Source organism: Argiope bruennichi, chromosome 8 (genome assembly GCF_947563725.1).
Source record: "Argiope bruennichi chromosome 8, qqArgBrue1.1, whole genome shotgun sequence".
Lineage (NCBI taxonomy): Eukaryota > Metazoa > Arthropoda > Arachnida > Araneae > Araneidae > Argiope > Argiope bruennichi.
Genome location: NC_079158.1, coordinates 109,117,288 through 109,139,751, shown reverse-complemented (window position 1 = coordinate 109,139,751; position 22,464 = coordinate 109,117,288). Strand labels below are relative to the sequence as shown.

Genomic DNA, 22,464 nt, shown 5'->3' with positions numbered 1-22,464 from the left:
ACACACAAGGACTCGTTTTAGAAATAAGTTAGTTTTTAAAAATATCATGTAATTGAAAAAGGAATGCATTGTATTATCTTGTTATACTGATAAATAATTCCTCTTGTATTTTTTTCGATCTTTCAATTGTTAAAGGATTTTTAATGGTCAGGTTACTAGTTTTTATTACAAAAGATACTTTTACCAGATACCTTTTTGGCATCATCTCGAATATTTATAGTATTATTATTACGAATTGCCATTGAGTAAGTTAACTGCATGCGAGGTGACATCATTGGCCTAATTGCTCTCTCCAAGAGATGATTGGATTGTTTTTAGTTATATGTACTATCAATAAATCATGAATAATCAATGACACAAAGTAACTTATTTACATGAATAAGTTCAAATATACAATTAAATTAAAATTTGCTTATTTTACAACTGTAAAAGAAAATGGCTCAAAGCGTAAAAGAGTTCAAAGCTCCAACTCATTTATCTGTAGAATCTATGAAGATAATTGCAGAATCTGTTGGTGTTTCAAACCTTTCAGATGAAGCGGCAAAATTACTGGCTGATGATGTTACTTACCGTTTAAAAACTTTAATACAAGTTAGTGAAATTTTTTATTTTATCCATATCTTACACGTATTCTTTTGCTAGTAAATATTCAAAGTAAAAGAATTAACCTAATCAGTGACAATTCAAGATGACAGTACAAAAAAAAAGTTCCAAAGAACTGATTATAACCATATAAAATAAAGTATGTACATGATCCAAAGCTTCACAAAGAATTCCACAAACTTAAAACAACAATCATTTTAATTTCAGTTTTTTTAAGTTGTAGAGTAATAATTTTAATTTAATTTTTTTTATAAAGTATAATACTATGGTTAGCATTAGGATAATGTTCTGAATCTTTTAAAAGTTAATTTTTACACTTTCTGAGGATTGGTCTTTATGCAATGTAGTAGTAATATTAAAATGCAGCACTTAGCACCAATATGGTAAAAATTCTAGCCAAACTTATCAGAGTTAGCTATACTAGTTAATATGTGGCATTTTAAAAAAATAGATTTTAATGGTGACTTATCAATTTTAAATACTTATAATTTGGTACCATTTACTTTCACATATCCAAGTCTCCTACATGGTATTGTCCATAATTATTTTAAGAGTTGGTAACTAATTCATTTTTCTTTTCAATTCTATAAGTGGGCATGTTGAAAAAAATTCTGAATGCAAATTTTGGTTGTCTCTTAACTTCTTGTAATACTACATTATTTGCTATGTTAAGCTACGTAGTTTTCATTTAAATTCAGGCTGAATGCTCTATCTTCTTTTGATATTGCAACATTAAATCAAGGTTTAATGTAGCACGAGGAAAAGTTTTTTACAATTTAATATAACAAGAATTCTTGGTTTTCATTTTCGTTCTTTTTACAAATTTATATATATATATATATATATTTCATGATTTCCAAATTTGTTTGTAATTTCTAATTTGTATAATAGGTTATCTAAAAATTACATTAGAATTATCAAATGATTTATTTTTCAAAATCATGAATGAAAATATGCAATTGCATTGCTAATGACATGTCCATTATGTATAAAATTGTATCATTCTGCAGAAAATTATATGAAAAAAAAAAAAACTCATGAATAATGTGCATATTATTAAATTTTATGCTGAATAAATTATTGAAATGTTAATAATAAAAGGTAATATTTTAAATTAAAGTTAATTTATTTTATAGGATGCAAAGAAATTCATGGGCCATGCAAAAAGGAAAAAATTGTGCATCGCAGATTTGGATCATACACTCAAAGCTAAGAATATTGAGGTAAGCATTGATTATTGAAATAATTTTATTTTGTGAAATATGCTCTTCTGCATTTTAAGGAAAAATTATGTGCTGTTTTAAGACTTGCCTTTGTATTTTATTTTCTATATATTTAAATTTATATTAATTCTCCATTTTTGTAGCATATTTTATATTATTTTTTTATAAGATTTGCTGAAATATCAAGGTATTTACATACCTACTTGTCATTTGAAAAGCTTTTATTTTTATATAATTTCTTGTCTTATCTTAATATCCAGATAATTAAATTATATTTCATTAAATTGCTCTTGTAGCTTTGTATTACTAACAACATTGTGTTTGAGATATTCATTAAGAAGAATATTGAGAAGCAATATCAATTTGTATGTAGAAATCAAACTATTTGTCCAACATCTGATTTTGTCTAATTCTACAATTTTATTAATTTTTGATGATTGTGTTTTTCAAACTGGTTAGTTATGGAACCATCAATAAATAATTTTATTGAATGCACTACTGATATCACTTTGCCAATGACATTAAAATATTTGCTACTGATAGTGCATTAAAACAATTAATTAAGGTCTATTCATTTATTTATTAGCTATTTAAAAGTTTATATTAAAAAAAATATTTCAAAATTTTAAGCCAGCTTTTGGTCAGTGAATTTTTTATGTGCCCAAAATCACTAGTCAGGGTTTCCTGTTCTTATGTGCCTGAAGTTCTATGAGAGTATCCAATATTGAGAAGATTTATGTTCTCTTTTGTTATTTATATTCTTCTTCTTATTGGAATATTATATTAATTTTTACATTAAATTGTTAAAAATATTTAAAACAATATGAATTGAAAAACTGCATATTATGAAAATAATTAAAATTGATTTGAAAACTTTTTTTTCTTTGTTCAAAATTAATATTCTAAAATTCATCTTCAGCTTTGTTTAATATGTTAATGTATGAAGTTATATTATATGCAGTTTTCATTATTATTTCTTTTGGTATATTTTTTACATTAAAAATTGTAATGCAATGGTTTAAGTCTTATTTATAAATATCATCTTTCTTAGCCTTTATATGGGTTTGTTTCAAATGAATTCATCCCCTTCCGATTTGCCAGTGGAGGTGGAAGAGAAATTTATTTCTTAGAAGAAAAAGAGATGGAATTGAGTGATATTGTGGGATCACAGATGCCAAAGCTGCCTCTAGATATTTCAGTCAAAGGTAGCCTTTGTTCATTTCTGTCATTTTCATTAATTCTTAATTAAATTAATATGTCATTTAAATTTGAAAATAAATTCTAAAATAGACATGTAAATTTCATTGGACTTATTATAAATATCAATTAGTAAATGATTATTCAAAAACATAGTCTAAGGAACATTTTGAATAGCCTCAACATTAGTAAATGCTGTAATATTTACTTTTATTCAACTTAGAATATAGAAAGAATTCCATAAAATCAAACTTTCATTTATTTTTAAATAATTTTTTTTCATTTTATATTATTGATATTTAATAACAAATTCTATTCAAGTGTGTAAATTACATTTAAGTCTGACATATCCCTTTTACTTATAAATATGTCAGTTTTATAATTTGGATTTTTAAGTGGCATGCAAAACGTTTTAGTGTTTGATTATCTTCTAGAGTTGCTACTTATTATATTAAGTAATATTATATAAATTACTTATTATATTAAGTTACAACTAACTGTATATTTTTAATGTATAATATTAATCGTTTTTACTTGTTAATTTAGTTATTATCATGTAAAGTTACCATTTATTGTTATTCTGAGTTTATCGTAAAATAAAATTTTGGAATATAAAATTATGGGTAATCATATATTCTTTAAAGAGGAAATGAGAGCATATGGAATGAGTAGTTTTTAATATTTTAAAGAATTGCAAGAAATATTATTTGTTTTTAGTTTCAAACAGAAATTCTATTTAGTATATGAATCTAATGTTACTTTTTGATCTTTCTTTTAAAATATTTTTCTTATGTTTTTCGTACTTTTTCTTCTTTTATTTGATTCACTAAAACTAAATCTGAGTTCGTGTGATCATAATTTTTGTTATTTAGTATTAAATATTTAAATTCAGCTAATTAAATTTTAAAAAAAATAAATAATTCAGCATTAAAATTAAGATTAATGAAGAAAAATTTGGTTAACAATTGTCAGTCAGCATTAGTTATAATAATAGTAATGCATTTTAAGTCTTCAGATCCAGTATCAAATGGCTTAAATTAAATATTTTTTTTAACTATCTATGTTTTAGAGTGAAAAAATAAAATAAAATGAAACTCTTAATGTATTTACAATACATTACCTTTATAATGATTATGAAGCTGTAGATACCCTTAAAAAAAATATAGTAAATGAAATTCATACTGCCTTTTTCTGTAATTATTGTTTTTAATATATTTTTGTTAATACTTTGTTTCTCATTTTAAAATTGGAGTAGACATAAGACTTTTTTTTTTTTTTTTTCATTTTTTAGCCCCAAAAGATTTTATTTTAATGAATTAAAAATTTTAAGAATTGTTTTATTAATGCAATCCTTGTCATTAAACTAAATACTGTTTTTCAGCTCACTGGTTAAGTATTGAAGGTATACAACCAACCATTCCTGAAAATCCACCACCAGGTATATATATATATACATTTCAGTTTATTGGATTTATTCTTATTTTCTTCTTTTTTGTACAGTTATATAAATTTTCTCTCTCTCTCTCCGTAAATGAATCTTGGTTTCATTAACACATTAAAAAAAGAAACAAATTTGAAAGTTAAAACACAAAAGCGAGTCTGATTGGCTGCTAAAATTTAGGGACGAAAATGTACTGTGTAATTTTGAATATTATATTAATGACAATTTTTTTTGTGTGTGTGAAACATGATACACTTTTTTTTTTTTTGTTATTTTGAATCTTGAATATATATTTAATACTTAATTGATTCATTAACTATACTCAAACAGCAAATTGTTATAAATAGATTTCATAAGATTCAAAATGAATTAAATTTTTGAGTTTTTGAACCCTTTTTGATAAACCAAAAACATTATGAGTTCTATATCATATTGATATTTTTGGATTTTTAATGTTTACACTTATCATGTAAAAAATTACTACAGATTTTTATCATATCCAATGAATAAAAGTCCTTCAAGTAGTACATAACATGCATTCATCTTTTTTCACCTTTTCTTCAATTCTTTTCTTTAAACTGTGTTTATTATCATATTAAATTTTTTTTATGATGCAGAAGGATCAAAATATATAGTCTTTCATTCTTTTTTTCCCTGCTACACTTTGAAATTATAAAATAGAGTAATTAAGGAATTTTTCCAAGGAAAGTGTATGTCTTAAATTGAAATTTTCAAGTTTTAGATACAGATTTTTGTACTTCAAGGAGGGGGGGGGGAATGCCGAGAATTAATATTTGGCTTGTAATTAGAAGTTTAATGTTCTAAGAATTATTGCTCATTATGACTTTTTTTCAGTTCCTACTATTAGTTAACACTCTCCCCCCTCCACTATATATATATATATATATCTTGTTCAAACTTTCAATCGTTAATAAAATACTTTTTATTCTTCCACTCAAGTTCAAATACATTTTTTAAACTTGTAGTGTATGACACTTGATGTTAATACAGTTTTTTTAATATTAATTAATTAATTAAAATATGTCCAGTAATTTGTATTTGGTCGCCAAATCTGTTGCCAAGCTGTGAGATTACTGACGCGGCACCCGATTATAAATAATATAAGAAATTAAGTAGGAATTAACTTAATTTTTTTTATATATTACTTTTTTAATTTTGTGACATTGCAGTTACTATTTGGTTATTTAGTATCACATTATATGCTTTATTTTAGTGTCTAAAGATCAACAGAAAATTGAAAGTATGGATCCAACAGCTAAAATGCCGAAAATAGGAGCCAGTCCTACCAATAAGGGATCTAAGGAATCACATTTGGAAATTGTGGGCTTGAAACAACTTGCAACTCATGAATTGTCTGTGGTAAGAAAGAAAAAAATATTCCAAAACATTTTTTTTATGCAGATTAAAACTGTTGTTATCAATATATTAGAAATTGAAAGGTTTATAAAATGTTTTTTATATTTGTCTTTGTTCATTTGATTTATTTGTAAAATGGTTTGATAGGCATATTAATTGGTATGATTAATTTTTGCTAAATAAATTTTAATGCAGTTTTATAATGAAAAATTAATAAAATGCTTTAGATATAATATGCATAGGTCAAAAATATTTATAAAAAAAATGAAAGGAAAGCAGAGTAAAGCTTTATTTAAATTTATCATTTTTTTTTATTTTATTAATCAATTGTATTGGAAAAATTTGCAGTTCCCTTATTGCAAGTAGAGATGTCAGCCTGAAATCAGAAAAATTCAAAACATTGATACATTGATGAACTTCAATTTTATCGTTGGGGGATATTTTCTCATACTTGATACTTTTACTAATTGTCATAAAGAATATTAATGGCCAGAATTACTTTTGCCAATATCTTCAATTTCTTCTTGTTGGAGAGAACCTTAATTTTTTTCATACAGATGTTCACTAATCTCGCATAAGAGTTATTGCGTTAAAGTAGATTTTAGAGTTGTTTTAATTTCCAATTTGAAAATAAATAAATAAAATAAATAAAAAAAAATCATGTTATTTTTGTGGTTAAATGTAAGTAAAATATGTTGAATACAAATCATTTTTGCTTATACTTTTTTTTAGCAGTGAAAAAAAAAAACAACTTTAGGTGTTATATTTTTGTTTTATAGGTGTTTTTTTCGATGTATTTAAACAATAAGAATATTTTATAGCATATTTTAAAAATTACACCCCAAAGGCTAATTTTTTTACGATTAAGAAATTTCCAATTGGGAAAAAAATATTTTTAATGGCAATAAGAATAAAATTTTACGTTATTTGAGTTTTAAATTCGTGTGTTTTATTTATATCTTGTTTATTCATTTTATTTTAAAGGAGCAACAGTTGTATTACAAAGAAATTACAGAAGCTTGTGTTGGTTCTGATGAGTCTAGGCGGGCTGTAAGTAGTTCATGCTAAATTCATCTTAATAAAATTACAGTTCACAAATTATTTTTACACATTAAAAACATTTGTTTCATTTACAGGAAGCTCTTCAAAGTTTGGCTTCAGACCCAGGTTTATACCAAATGCTTCCTCGCTTGAGTCAATTTATTTCTGAAGGTGTAAGTATTCATTATTTATCTGAATCTTTTTCATATTAACTTGGTTTAACTTTTAGTTGTACTTTGTTCTTATTATGATGCATTGTTACATATTGAAATTATTGCTAAATTTATTAAAACATGCTTGATTTGGTTTTTTTTATAGGTGAAAGTTAATGTAGTTCAAAACAACCTTGCCCTTCTTATTTACTTGATGCGAATGGTTAAAGCATTGCTAGACAACCAGACACTTTTTCTTGAAAAATATGTAAGTATGGAAAAAGAGTTTTGTGTACTTAAAATATTAAATGCTTAAATCTTTGTTTGATAATATTTAATCATGTAATAGAACTTGTAAGCTTGACTTTTGGTTATACAACACTGTAAACAACAATTTGTTGTGGTTTTTGTCCACAACATTGTATGCTTGTATCAAATTTTGGATCCAAATGGTAGAAAAGATTATACCAAAAACTTCATAGATGATATCATCTCTGTTGTATAAAGTGCAGAAGTATTATTTTAATAGGCAAGAAAATCATAGGGGAAATCATTGGTTTATGCAGTTCTGCCATATTAATTCATTCAGTCGTGTATGCAGCTCTGTCATATTTACTTACAATTCTAATCATATGCTTAATTTAAAGGGTTATCTATGATAGATTTTTATAAATTACATGCAATAAATATCATACTTATTATCATATCCCACTGCATCTTTATAAGATTTAAAAAAAAAATGTATTATTGATTTTTTTTTTTTAGTTGCATGAGCTTATTCCTGCCGTATGTTCCTGTATTGTTAGCAAGCAGTTATGCACAAGACCGGATGTTGACAATCATTGGGCTCTCAGGGATTTTGCATCTCGTCTCATAGCCCAGATTGCCAAGTAATAATTTTGTTCATATCTGTTGGAATTAATTCTGGTATTAAATTCTGGCTTCATTTTAGTGTATTTTTGTAATGTTTTTGGTATTAATGTACTATAAATTTCAGGATTTAAAAAACTATTTCAAATATGAATGGTTTTGAGAATTTTTCAAAAATATTGTATTAATATTCTTTTTTTCAAAAAGTATTTTTGTTTTATTTAGGTTTGTATTTTTATTAAAGTTTTCCATTTACCATATCTTACTCTATTAAAATTTGATAATGGTTTAGAAAGTTTGAAAATTGGAAAAAAAAAAAAAACCACTTAACTGTGTTGCATTTAAAACAAGTTTAATAATTTTAGCTTGTTTATAGTGTTAGTATATGACTTTGTAAAATATGAGTGTGGGGTAAAAAAAGGGCAGTGTACTGTAGTCAGGGAAATATTCATTTTTTTTATGGCCATAGTTTCAGTTATGTAAGTAAGTGTTGATTAATATGTATTAAACTATCAAAGAAATTCAATATTAAAATGTAAAAATACTCTGTTAGTGTATATGACCAATGGAATACAAATAGAAAAGGGAAAAATGACCCTTTAGTTGGATATTCTTGACAATTTTTCTTTTTCTACTATTCTGTATTATCAATAAAAATCATGCTTAACAAATTTCGATACTTCATATAATTTGATGTACTCTTTCTGGGGAATGATTTCTCAAATTATGCTGTCGAAAACTGAAACTTAGACAGTAATCTATATTTTTCGTAAGAACAGTATTTTAATATATTTTTCTTCTGACATTCATTTATATATCAAATCTTCATTTTTTTCTTTAAACGTTATTTATACTTCTCTATTATTTCTGTCTCCAGTATCATCCTTTTGATACTCATTATTAAAAAAATATTCTCTTTCTTGTATGTTTTGAATAAATGTCTTCTGCTCAAAATCCTAAAATGTTGATTTTATTTATTTTGAAAAAAATTTATTTTCAATATAATTATTCTATTCTAGTTACTATAAATTTCACACAATATAAAATTTAACAAAATTTGTGTATATGTATGTATATCTATCTACTGTTTTATAAAAAAAAAGGCCCATTTTCATTCCCTCCCCCTTTTTTGGGGGGATTCAGTCATGATATTAGCATATGAAAAATATTGTTTTATATCTTATTTTTAACATTACTACAAAGAATTCAGCCTGTACTTTTTTTTTCCCTTTCTCATGTTTTGTACATATGTAGTGATGACTTATTTTGTTTAATTTAGAAATTTCAATACAACTACAAGTAATGTTCAAACTCGAGTCACCCGAATGTTTAGTAAAGCTCTCTTCAACGAAAAGATGCCATTAGCTTCTCAGTATGGTGCCATTTCTGCATTGTCGGAACTCGGACCAGGAGTTGTACAGACTTGTGTTATTCCTCGTGTGAAAACTATTGCAGAGCGTATTCGTCAGTCCCTGGAAGGACCAATGGTTTCAAGTATTGAAAAGAGTTCTGCAGAGCATGTTAAGCAAATAATATTGGTATGTGGATTTTTGCATATTAAAAAGATTAAAAAGTTTTTATTTTGAAAATTAAAACAACTTTAATAGCTTTTTATAAAAATTAATGAAAATTTTCTATTCTAATTTTCTTTGAAAATGTAACTATTTTTATAATAAAATATGTATTTAAATTAGTTATTAATTAATTAACATATATGTAATTAATTTATATATCTATATCAAAACTTAATTAAAATTAATTTAATTAGTGATATATTTATTATAACATATTAACTATTATAATTAATTAAATCATTATAAATAAGAATTTTGATACTTGGTATTCCTTTTTCATGCAAATTATTTTGTATAATTATTCCATAGATGCTCTTATATGTATTTGCTTATAAAATACAGATTAAAAAAAAAAGAGGCCATTACTGAACCTCCCCTCCCCCCTAAGAAAACTTTAAAATGTTAAGTGTGCATATTATGCCTAGAGAATAGAGAAAAAGTTCTGATGGGAATCAAAGAAAAGAAAGTTTTTTGAAAAAGTGTTATTAATATACACAACATTCTGTACAGAAAGAGAATGACAAGGAAATGTTTATTAATTATGATATGATCATTAGTTGAAAGGGAGTTTTTCAAAAAAGTGTTAGTTTAAGAACTGAATGATTGCAAGCTTGAGACTAAGTCCATCAAAGATCTGACTGATAAACATTTCTGATGTACCTGAAATCAATCCAGCTAAAATTATGATTGCAAATTTAAATAGTGAGCTCATTAAATACTCAACTATTATCATCATTATCTCTTTTTCAAAAGTATGAGATCTATCTCAAAAACCTGTTACTTAATTGCAAAATGGGGTTTTAATTTACCTATTTAAAAAATTCTTAACTTCCGATTGATTGCATGCTATCATTTTCCTGTATTCATTGCCAGCTTATTTAATGAAGAATTCTCATTTTTCATTTATTATAAGTTTCAACTGTTCAGTGTTTTCTTGTGCCTACAGTGAAAATAAAAATAGTTTTGCTTATTAGAGCCATATGAATTATGGGTCAATACATTTAAACAATAACAATAGCTTTTCTATGATACAAATATATTGTTATTATGCGTAATATAAAAAAACACCACCACTAGAAAAATAAAGTATCTGCATTTGAAGATATGACTATTTCATGAATAGTAGTTAAAAGTCCTACTAACATTCATGAAAAATGTGAAATCTGCGATGGCCATTTGCCACAATGACTATTTAGAAGAGTATGCCTGAATTCCCATAAAGGTATGTTTGATAAATTTTCTTTATATTGGCTGGCATCTAGAATTGTTTGTGATGCTAAAATGATTTGCATTTGAAAAGCAAATTTAATTCCTAGTGACCTTCACTCTTAATAATGGACCTGATGACCAACTGTTGTCAGTAGAAAACAGCATTTCAGGCAATGAGAAAAGGCCCCCTTTCTGAAAGTTTTTGCTTACAATAAACTGGATACTCTATATGAGACAGTGCTTCGATAATAGGATCAGTTAGTGATAAACCAAACTTGTTTAGTTTATTTTGACAAACTTTTAATGGAAAGCTTTTGCATAAAGTTATATCTTCTTCTCAGTTATGGAATGAAAAACTTTTCCAATGTTTTGTCTTTTTTCTCCAATATATTGTTTCTTTTCCAATGTCACATAGAAGTAGTTTATAGTAGTAATTTTTTTATCATTAAAGGAAAAATTTTATGACATTTATTTTGGAAAGATGATTGTGCAAGATCAGATTTAGGAATTTAATTATAGCCTTTGTTTTCATTCTGTTTGTTGTAAAATCTAAAGAGTTAATAGAGCATGTTGGTAAGGGTGGGGGCAAGCAAGCCATGCCAATATTTGTATTATTTTTATTTTATTTATTTATCTGTAAACCAAAGCATTTGTATTTTTATTGTACAAAATTTTAGTTTGCAGCCAATCTATATTACTGAATTTTTTTTAATTAAAAAGAAATGCAATTTTTGTCAAATAATTAATGTATTTTTTTATTGAATTAAGGTACTAAATTTATTCTTGTCTTGATGAAATCAGAAAGAAAAAAAAATTATTTGAGAATTTAAAAGAAAAAATAATTAATCCTTTTAGAAATTCCCCTTCCCCACATTTTTCATTATATATGGCCAAAATGTAAAAAAAACCTATTAAATTGCATTTTCTGCTAAATCATTTCATTAAAGGTGATATTAACTTTTAGAGAGTTTTATCTCCTGTGCTTAAATCCAGCAATATAGTTGGCGACAGTTTAGAAGATTACAAGAATGAGTTTGGATATTTAGGACCTTTTCTTCATAACCATGTCATGAGGACCAGATTGCAGACAACCACCAGTCTTCCTACAGCACGGACAACATTCACTGTATCTCAGGTAGTAATTTTTTCTCAAATATTTTGCATGATTTTCTACATTTTGTTGATGTTATATAATATCATTGTAAAAGACATTACAATATCTTCAGTTATAACTTTAATTCTATATGAATTTTTATTTATGCTGTTATGTGTCTAATTAAATTTTCATTATAGATAAATAGATATATGATAATTAGAGATAGAATTATATTTTAAATATTATGACATGAGATTGTGTAGTCAACTATAGTCTGTGTATTTTCTGTAGGCAGTTCAAGGTCACATTTTCTACCTCATTATTGGTTGTCTGGTATTAGTAATGCGGTAGAAAATATGAGCTTGAACCGCCTACAGAAAATACACAGACTATAGTAATGTGGCAAATATCAGACTTAACAGCAGTGTAAACTAGACAACTTAAAAGCACTGCATTAAATTAGTAATTTTGCAAATATCAGATCAAATGAATGCTTGATTAACAAAAGAATCAAATTAATAAATTTTCATTTTTGAAAGTGGTAGTTTCATTGCAAAACTTATGCTTATTGTATAAAAATATACAAGATTATATTATTTACAAAATATGAGCAGCAGTATTTTATTTACATAATCCCAGGGTCACCGATATCTGTATGGCGTGACCCCTTATGTTGAGTTATTATTAGATAGTTAGAATTTTTTCCCTTTATAACACTGGAGAATAAATGCAGCTAGATTGATGAAGAGCCAGATTACTAAGAACTTACTGTATCTTGTTCTTTATTTCATCTATGAACTAACTATGAAGATTAATATAGAAGACATTACTTTTAAATATGACTTTTTGGTATCTTTGAATACCTATTTTCGATTGAAAAAAATAGTGACTGCAAAGTGTAATATCATCAAATTATCTTAGTTATAATTTGATTTTTTTCTATGCAATATTTATTGCATGTTTTATACATTTAATTCTTTTCTCTCTGCATCCATATATATTTTATACTATTATATATATATGGATGCGAAGATCCTATACCATTATATTGAGCCTTATTATTATTGAGAGTGCTTTACAGAGTATAAATTATAGTTTGCAAGAAATGCTGGCTTATCAGCAAAAAACACCGACCAAGGGATTACAATTTTAAAAATGCTATTTTACCTATAAGCTTTTGATTTCAAAGGCAGAAATGATATTTATTACATTTCAAACTATTAAATAACCAGTATATAATCAATAATATCAAGAGGTATCAAATGGAATTTTAATATACAATCTTTTTGCATGTGAGTGTCAAAATGTGATAATTTGTATGGTTTTTTTAAATGGTTTTGAAATAATTTGTAATGCAATTTGTTACTGATTTATTATTTTAAGGAAGACATTTGTCTACTTTAGATTTTAGAGATAAAAGGAAATTCTGCTTTTTTTTTTTTTTAAATAAATGATTGTAATTTATTTCTTGGTTAAAATTTGCTTGTAATTTAATTTAGCACCTGTGAAATTAAGGCCAATAGTTCACTACATCCAAAAATTACTTTGCAAATATCATATCATGAAAAATTAACATTGTTTTCATTATTTGGTTAAACATAAATAGTAAGTCCTGATCAGTTATACTTATTCATTTATATTAATTCCACGTTCTCTTAAAAAATTATTTTAGTACTATGCAAACTTTTTAATTTGAATATTTTATTAAATCCCATTAAGCAGTTTGATCTAATTTGTTTCTACTTGTAAGAGAATTAATATTTTGCTATGATGACTTAGTCAATTTATTGAAATAGAAAATTTATTGGAAAATATTTGGGATTTTCTCTTCAGTCTTATTTTTTTAAATAAAAAGGTGATTGTTCTTATTTTACGATTTACCACTTGTTATATTTAAAAACAAATTTGAAATATCTTATTCTTTTGGTATTTATTTATTTTTAAATTGCTTACATTTTTTCCTTTAAATATTCTTGCCTGGGTTTCTGTTTTTAATTCTTAAATTTAAAAAAAACACACCATAGAATTTGTTATTGTTTTCTTTTAAAAAATGTATAAAATTCAGAAAATGTAGTATTAAACTCCATCAATTACATTACTGAACTCCAACTTCATATAATGTTCATGTAATGAAATGTTATTGATATATGATAAATTATTATATTATGTCTATTTTTAAATTGTTTTTGATATCTTTTAACAGCCTCGCATAGTTTCTACTATCACAAGGCCTCCAAGCATTATAGCAGTTCCACGAACAGCTGGAACTGTTGGTGTACCATCCCCAACTGGTCCTAAATATGTTATAGTTACAAACAACACTCGGCCAGGAACACCTGTTTCTTCTGTTAGCCAAGCGTCCCCTACTCCAACCAGCATTAATAATAGTGCAGCTCCAACACTTGTCAAAATTGCCACAACTTCTTCTGTAGCTCCTACTCCAAGTAAACCTATTACATCTAATTCTCCATACTCAAAACTTGTTGTTCTGCAACCAGCATCTGGTGAATGCGAGACAGTAGTGAAATCAGAAGTATCTACACCTGTGCACAGTCGACCAGGATCACCTGAAGTAGCTGCTTATGTTTCAGCTTCAGACACAAATGAACATAACTGAATATTTCCGTCTATGATATTAATATAAAAGAAAGCAATATTAGAAACATTTTCTCCTGTTTTAGGAATCCACCACATAGTGCCAGAACTTAAAGAAATTGCTATAATTTTTTTATTATTACTTTTTCTCTTGTTGAACCCCGTGCTTTACTTGACCACCCAGTTGTTCAAACAGTATTCAGCAAGCGTGAGATCTTAAACAGTCATTTGATTCATACATAATGAGAGTCATCTGAAGTAGAGATTTGTATTTTATCTTCTAATAACTATGCAAAATAATTAAAACTTTTCATCTTCCATATGAAAGATCTATATTTGTAGATGCCTTGTATATTTGTACTTAGTGTCCACTGTGAAATATATGTCATTGGTTTTACCATTTAAGTGATAAATATGCCTGAAAACATCCATACAATGAATCTTATGTCATAAAACAAATCACCACTGTATTTATAAAACCCGTATTGTTCAATGTTTTCCTACTAATTTTGAGCATAATTAAAAATTGTATATGTGTATATATGCCCAGGCACTTAACATGTAGTTGGCATACTAAGCAATTTATTTATCCTTTATGCAGTTTATTTTGTCCAGCAATTGAGCTCCAAATTAACTATCATTAAACTTTTGAAAAATGATTAAAAGTCAAAAAGTTTTAAAAAAATAAAAAATAGATTAAATATAATTCATTAATTTTTTTTCTCATTTGTGTGGATTACTGTGTTGGATTTAGATGTGCATGTATGTATTAAAATTTGGTGAACTGTGAAATTAGTTAATTCTTTTAATTTATTTTGTGAAGTTTAAATGTATTAATATGAAGAACAAATTTCAGAGTATAAATTTGAAAAAAATCTACTCTGAATAAAACATTTAGATTTTAATATGTAGGCAGTTTTATTTTTGAACTTGAAATCAACATTTATGTGTTGCTTTTTGCATAGTTTAATGTGAAAGGAAGTAAGTTTGATGTTTAAACATACTTTTACGAACATGAGGCCTTCCAATAACCAACATATGATTGACCGTTGATGAATATCTTGACAATTGAAGAAGTTTGAGTATTGGATTAAAAATATGAATTCTATTTTAGTTATTCAAAATGATTTGTATAAAGATGCTATTTCATTTGTAAATAAAACATATTTTGTACCTGAAATATTTTATTGTATAATAAATATAATTTTTTAGAATATCCTGATTTTGAGACATCATTTTAAAATTATTTGAAACATAAAGATTCTTTATATATATATATATATATATATATATATATATATATATATATATATATATATATATATATATATTGTATTGTGATCATGTCCAGTTTATTAATAGAATTTGCACACTGCTTATCTTACATAGCAGCTTGTATCTATATTTATTGGTTATCTTTTTCATTGGAGGGTTAAGCTAAAAAGTTTGAGAAAAATTAAAATGTAATGCTACATGCATTTTTTAAAACTAATAATAAGCCACCTTTACAATGTTAAATTTTTTAAAAATATTTATCCACTTCATTGTTTACCATTATAAGGTTTCTGGAGAATTTCAACATATCTTAAGAAATTATTTCTTCTAAAACCTAAAACTGATTGTTGTTAAAAAATTTAAATTTTTCATGTTATCTGTTGTGACTGACAATTGTGGTATATGCCATTTTATTTTTATTATATATTTCTTTTAATCTTGGAATGTCCCAGCTTTGTTCAGTGTTTTGGGAGGAGAGATACTGTCCAACAGTCAAGACAACTTTTACTGCCAAATGTTTAGTTTATGATTGCTGGAATAGGGCTTGATAGGGAAGAATCCATTTCGACTAAGAGGAATCTGAGGTTTGGGGTTCATTTTATTCTTAATGCCTATTTGAGGCGGTAAAAGAAATGTTTATCATTCTTATTTTCTCTTTTACCATAGTTGTGCGTGTGTTTATATTTACTTAGCTTGCTTCTTTTAAATTTTACAAAACTTTTTTGTGATTAAAATAAATTGAATTTAGACATTTATTAATTTTTCTTGGTTTTTAAAGTACCTTTACAATTTAAATAAGGAGACTAAAATCGAAATCATGTAAAGTTATGCATAACATAAAATCGATGGGTTTTGAAATATATGAAGTTTACAGATATATTACAGTTTAGTGCAAGTGTGCAACATATAAGCATAAAGTACTGTCATTTATCTCACCTACTAAATTAAATTGCATATATTACTTTGATAATTCATACTTTAAAATGTTTAATATTGTTAGATCTAATCATGTCCATGCCAAGAAAGTATATCTCTGGGTGTCAAGCCTCGGTTTCAAAAAAGAAAATTAGCAGAAAAGAAAAGCTAAATTTCAAAAAGTCATGAGTAGATCTGTTTTCTTGTCAATGAAGTAATTCTGGCGATTGGACAATTTGCCAGAAGTTACAATTCAGACTTCAACAGGCAAAGAAAGTTACGCCCAAACTACACAATCTTGCAATGAAAGTGTAGAAACTTTGAAGAAACATATTCTTTATATAAATATGATTGAATCAGAAGGTAATGACAATAACAAATGTGACCAAGTACATATAGCTGATTCAGGTTAATGACCAGGCATTATGAATGATAAGTTTAAAATGTTTTATGTTAATAACTGACCTGTCAACACAAAGGAGTTTTTGCTAAGAATGCTGAAGATAGATCATTTTCTACCACCTACTACTTTTTTTTTAAAAAAAGTGCCTATTGATGAAAAGCAACTTTGCAACTGACTGATTTATTCAAAAACGCAAGACTCCGCACTTTGTTTAAGTTGTATATCATTTTCCAGAGGAAATGAAAAATTTACATGATTTATAAGTGTTTATAATAATTGGGGAAAGTTATCAACTGTAATTCAACATCATGAGAGTTGTATCTGTTAATTCATTTATTGCCTCAAAAGAGTTATTGGAACGACTAAATTTTTGTTACACTGTTGATAAAACAAATGAAATTAATATAAATAAGGAAATGGAATGACTTAAATTACTATTTCACAGAATTGTAGTTATGATTTTATTTTTAGCATGTAATGATCATCCACTTCAAGGAAAACATGGAACAATTAGAACATATAATATCTGAATTTTTTTAAAATTATTAAGTAAATACGACTCTGTTCTTATGGATCATATAAATAGAATAAAAAATTTCAAAAATAGGATTGTATATGATTTAGCACATACACCACAGGAACAAATTATTCCTTCTGTAGGAAATGAAGTTCTTAACAAAATTAAAGAAGATACAAAAGTAGCCATGTATTACAATATGGAAATGCTTTCTACTTCTGATATTTGTCATATAAAACAAACTGCAATCTTTGTTAGGTATGTAAATTTTGAAGAGAAAAGATTAAGTATAAATGAGTCATTTATAGGGTTTATTGTAGTAACTGATGTGACTGGAAAGGACTAGCAAAAAGCTCTATTGAAAATATTAAGTGAGCCTGATTCAGATAAAATGGATTATAGTTGACAAGCATGGGACAACGGTAGCAACATGAAACGGGGATATAAAGGTGTACAATCTAGAATAATTGCTTTAAACCTTCAAGCAATGTATGTGCCTTGCCTATGACACTTAATTTACAATATATACTGCTGGAAGAGGCATCACAATTTTTTTTTGGGATATTGCAATGTTTATATTGCTTTTTTCTTCATCTACAAAAAGATGGGAATTTCTATAAAATCATTTAAGCATTACTCTTAAACCATTATGCAACATTCATTGGGAAGCCAAAATAGATATGATTAAAGCAGTGTATATACAGTTCAAACGAACTTGTTATGCCTTAGAATTTATTGATGCAAATAATAATATAGCGGTATCCATAGCTAAAAGTCTATTGATTCAATACAAGAAATGACATTTATTTTATGTTTAATAGTATGGTTTACAATATTGGCCAAAATTAGCACTATCAATAAACTATTTCAAGTAAAAACTATTGTTCTCGAGTGCGCTTTTAATTTAATCAATAAATTTAAAACTGAAATCCAAAACTTAAGAACAAAATTTTACCCATTTTTAGACGAAGCAAAAGCGATAGCACGTAATTTGAATCTTTCAGAACATTTTCCTGAAAAACGAAAAATTATATTTCTAAACAGCACAAGATGAAATTATAAAAAAGTCGGTTGAGGAAGTTAGATGGTTATTTTTTAACTCTGTAACTGATACTGTTATTGTACAGATAGAAGATAAATTTAATAGTATTTCAAATTATTCACTGATATAAACACTTTAGACAGACATGAATTTGAAAAATATTTCCAGAACTTTGTAACGTTTTATAATAATGATGTAGATGAAAACCTAATCAAATAATTGCTTTGCTACGGGATTTGAATTTGAATGAACGGCATGTAAATAATGCTCTACACATATTGCAATATATATTAAATAATAATTATAATGATTTATTTCTAAATGTATTAACTGTGTTAAAACTTTTCTTTACATTGCCAGTTACTATAATAAATGCTGAGCGCTCTTTCAGCAAATTAAGATAGATAAAGAATTGTCTTCGGTCAAGCATGTATGTATAACGCTTAAACGCACTTGCTATAAGCATCGAAAAAGAAATTGAAAAATTGTAATTTTCCTAAAGTAATAGCATTGCGCATTAAATAAATATGCAATAGTAATTTGTGTTGTATACTTTTCGATTTTGCAAAAAATGTAGGGCCCCAATTGGTTTCTTGCACCCTGGCCCCTTCATAGAGAAGGCCGGCTCTGGCTTCAAGGACTGTTATACTGCGAGTATTGCTGTTTATAGAAAAAGAAAGCTAATTTTCACTCTGCTTCTAGAATTTAGAATTCTTGAGAAAATGCTTTCTTTGTAAGAAATGAATTTCTTTTTCAAACTGTGGAAAACAATCATCTAGAATATTATTTGGAAGAAACTTGCATCTTTTTTCTGTAAAAATAGTTCAATTACCCCCCCCCCTCTTTTTTTTTACTTTAAACTTCCCTCTTAGTCTGGGTCTATATTGCATGTCTGAATTATTTTAAAAATCTGAATATCTTTACAAATAAACTTCACAAATCTAATTATGTTTTAAAAAATGTATGCATATTGAAATTTAATTATAAAAACTTTTTTAGATGTTTTTCTTTCGTATTATAGCTACTAATTTTGTGTGTGGAAAAATATATATTTCAGAGAAAGTAAATTTAGATTTTGAAAAGGTTTCATGTGTATTTAACAATGAACATTTTACTTGATAGTATATAAATAGGATTTTATAAAAAAGTATAAAATAATAGCAATTAATTATACTATCATTCTTATGCTCAACTAGATGCGTTATCACACATTTGCTCCAAAGAATTCGATATTAATTGTTCATCTGAACTTAATACGAATAAAATGCAAATGATTAATTTTTTTTGTCATGAATTAATTCTAATATTACTTTATATTTCTTAATAGATTTTTTTCTCTCTTTATTTTGCAATCATTAGGAACAAAAATAATTTAGTTTTTTTCATCGATTTGTGTTGCTTTTTTTATAGTGGAATAAAAATACCAGGTATTTTCAAGATTCTGGATATTTAAAAAATTTATTTTCAATAATCAAATGTAATAATGCTATACATAGACAATTAAAAAACCTGAAGGAACAGATTACCAATTTGAAATGGACTTGTGTGGTAATCTTTTCTACAGCAGCAAGATCACTTGTTGTGTTTAGATAGTAATGACCTTTATTTATAATAATTTAATTGCCATCATATGAAAAAAACAACAAAAAAACTCTTTGATACCATTGAGATATTTCAGTTACTGGACTGTAAAATCCTATATTATTCCCATTTCATTTTGTGTGTGTTATGTTTGCTTACATAAAAATACTTTGATCATGTTCTTTTATGTAATGAATAGTTTTAATTCAATATGAACAACCAAGAGACATAATTTGAAGTTTCACACAAGTTCATGTACTTTATGTATGTATATAGATATACAGATACATATGTACAGTCTTCAAAAAAAAAAAAAAAAAAATCTAACTATGTAATTATTTTTAAAAATTGATATATATGGGAATTGCTTAAAGGGACAGGTTGGTTGAGATAAACAATGATGAATATTGTTAATACTATCTCAAAATTTTTTTTTAATAATTTGAATCAACAGGGTTTTTTTTTACATATGTGCATCAAATTTCTTTTCGAAATTTGCAGTCATCCTTGAGACATACTTAAATTTGTTGAAAACTCCACCCAAAAAGAGCCAACCCATCAGGAATCATATATTAATTAAATCTCAACTTGCTAAATAGCAGAAGCTTTTTTTGCATTGTTATTCATAGAAATTTCAAAATATAATTCTTTTGTTTTTGTTTAAATATTGAAGTATTTCCATTACTTTAAAAATCAATTTGACATTCAGCCTTTTTACATTGATCCCCTCCCAAGAAATTCGTTTGCCTTCTTAATTTTTATGGCAAATGAAATTTATTGTTTAAACCTTTTATTTTTTATTTTTATATAAACCATTAATTGGTGAGATGTGAATGCCCTATTTGTGATGATGCGACAGCAAATAAAAAAAAAAAATTACAGGTGCGTTTTTTTGTTGACAATACATAGATACTTGTACTCTGAAAGGGGGAGGAAATGGTAAATGGCCAATGAAGTTTTAGTTTGTCAATAACTCTAACTATTAAAGATAGGAAGGCTACACAAATTAGGCAAATATTGTTCCATTATAAAGAACAAATTTTGTGTTATTAGAAGTTAAATTTTTTTTTTTATTAATAACTACCACCCTTTAGAAGTTACAGGTTGATAAACATATATTGCAAAATTATTACTATTAGTTTTAAGCTTTTAGTTTGTCAGTTTATGCTTGAATCATAAACTAGTATGGTTGAAAATGATTTGCATTTGATTTATTCTTTTAAACAAATTTCATGAACCCTTCATTTACTTAATTTCCACACAGATTTATGAATCGAGTTTTTTGAACCAGAATAAGGACTTGGCTTTATAGAAAAGAAATAAAGCACATGAATTGCATTTTAGCTTATCCGACGTAATTAGAAATGGATTTGAAAAATAATAGAAAATACAAAACAATTTAACATGGAAAATCACAATTTACATTTTAATATTTCAGTTTAAAAGAAAAGGGGAAGAGTCAACTTTCATAAAACTTAATTCAGTACAAAGCTAATAAATGATAAAAATTTTAAAAATCATTTACAGTTATATTGTGAATGTGCAATTCTCAGTTTGTATTCTACTAAATAGCTGATAAATGTATAAAAATGCAGAATTATTTATGATATTTACCAGAAGAGAATGATACTAAGAAACAAAGTTGTCTTAATTTTTGAATTAAAAAAATAAATTTTTCAAGTTTCTAAATCAACATATAAGAAACACATTTTGCATAAATGTAATAACAAGTTTTTTTTATTGGTAAAATATTAGTTGAAAAGCTTATAATGAATGAACTTTATACAAATATAATATTCAATAGTTTATATTAATATACAAAATGTATTTTCATCTTATATATTTGGCACTTTTATGATTTCTTTTAGTGTATAATGAAGGCAGATTAATTTGCATACATAATGACTTTTTCAAAGAGTATATCAACAGTCCATAGTTATAAAGGATTATAATCATATATAAAATGTGCTGCTTTCATATAATTCAATGCGAGTAAAAAAAACATGACAGATATTTTTAACAAATACATTTTAGAGAATTTGGAACAATGAAATGAAAAATGAATGTAACAATTACGAAAAAAATATATTTATTTTAATAAATTAAAGCTTAACAGAATTCTGATAAAGTTCTGTAACAAACTATATTTTATAAAATATAGTATCTTAAAGTATTCTTCTTAAGGCACATTTATTATAAGCATTGAAATATTTAAATTAATTCAAAATTTGTAATATTTTTACAATAGCTGTAAAGTTTAAAATGTGAAAAAAAAAAAAATACACATGAGAAAGAGTTAAAAAAATGATAAACATTTTGATTCAAACAGATCTTTGAGAATATGTCCCAAATG

At 25.9% G+C, this 22,464-nt stretch overlaps 1 protein-coding gene across 1 annotated transcript; it reads left to right on the top strand.

The window, feature by feature from the left end:
- Positions 1-250: 250 nt before the first annotated feature.
- On the top strand, positions 251-15,549 carry LOC129981667 (transcription initiation factor TFIID subunit 6-like). The gene is made up of 12 exons (XM_056092600.1): positions 251-591; positions 1,740-1,826; positions 2,878-3,031; positions 4,405-4,461; positions 5,699-5,844; positions 6,826-6,891; positions 6,978-7,055; positions 7,201-7,302; positions 7,800-7,924; positions 9,184-9,442; positions 11,652-11,822; positions 13,987-15,549. Exons 1-12 carry the CDS (start codon positions 436-438, stop codon positions 14,398-14,400), a joined length of 1,815 nt encoding a protein of 604 aa, XP_055948575.1. The 5' UTR covers positions 251-435; the 3' UTR covers positions 14,401-15,549.
- The last annotated feature ends 6,915 nt before the right edge of the window (positions 15,550-22,464 follow it).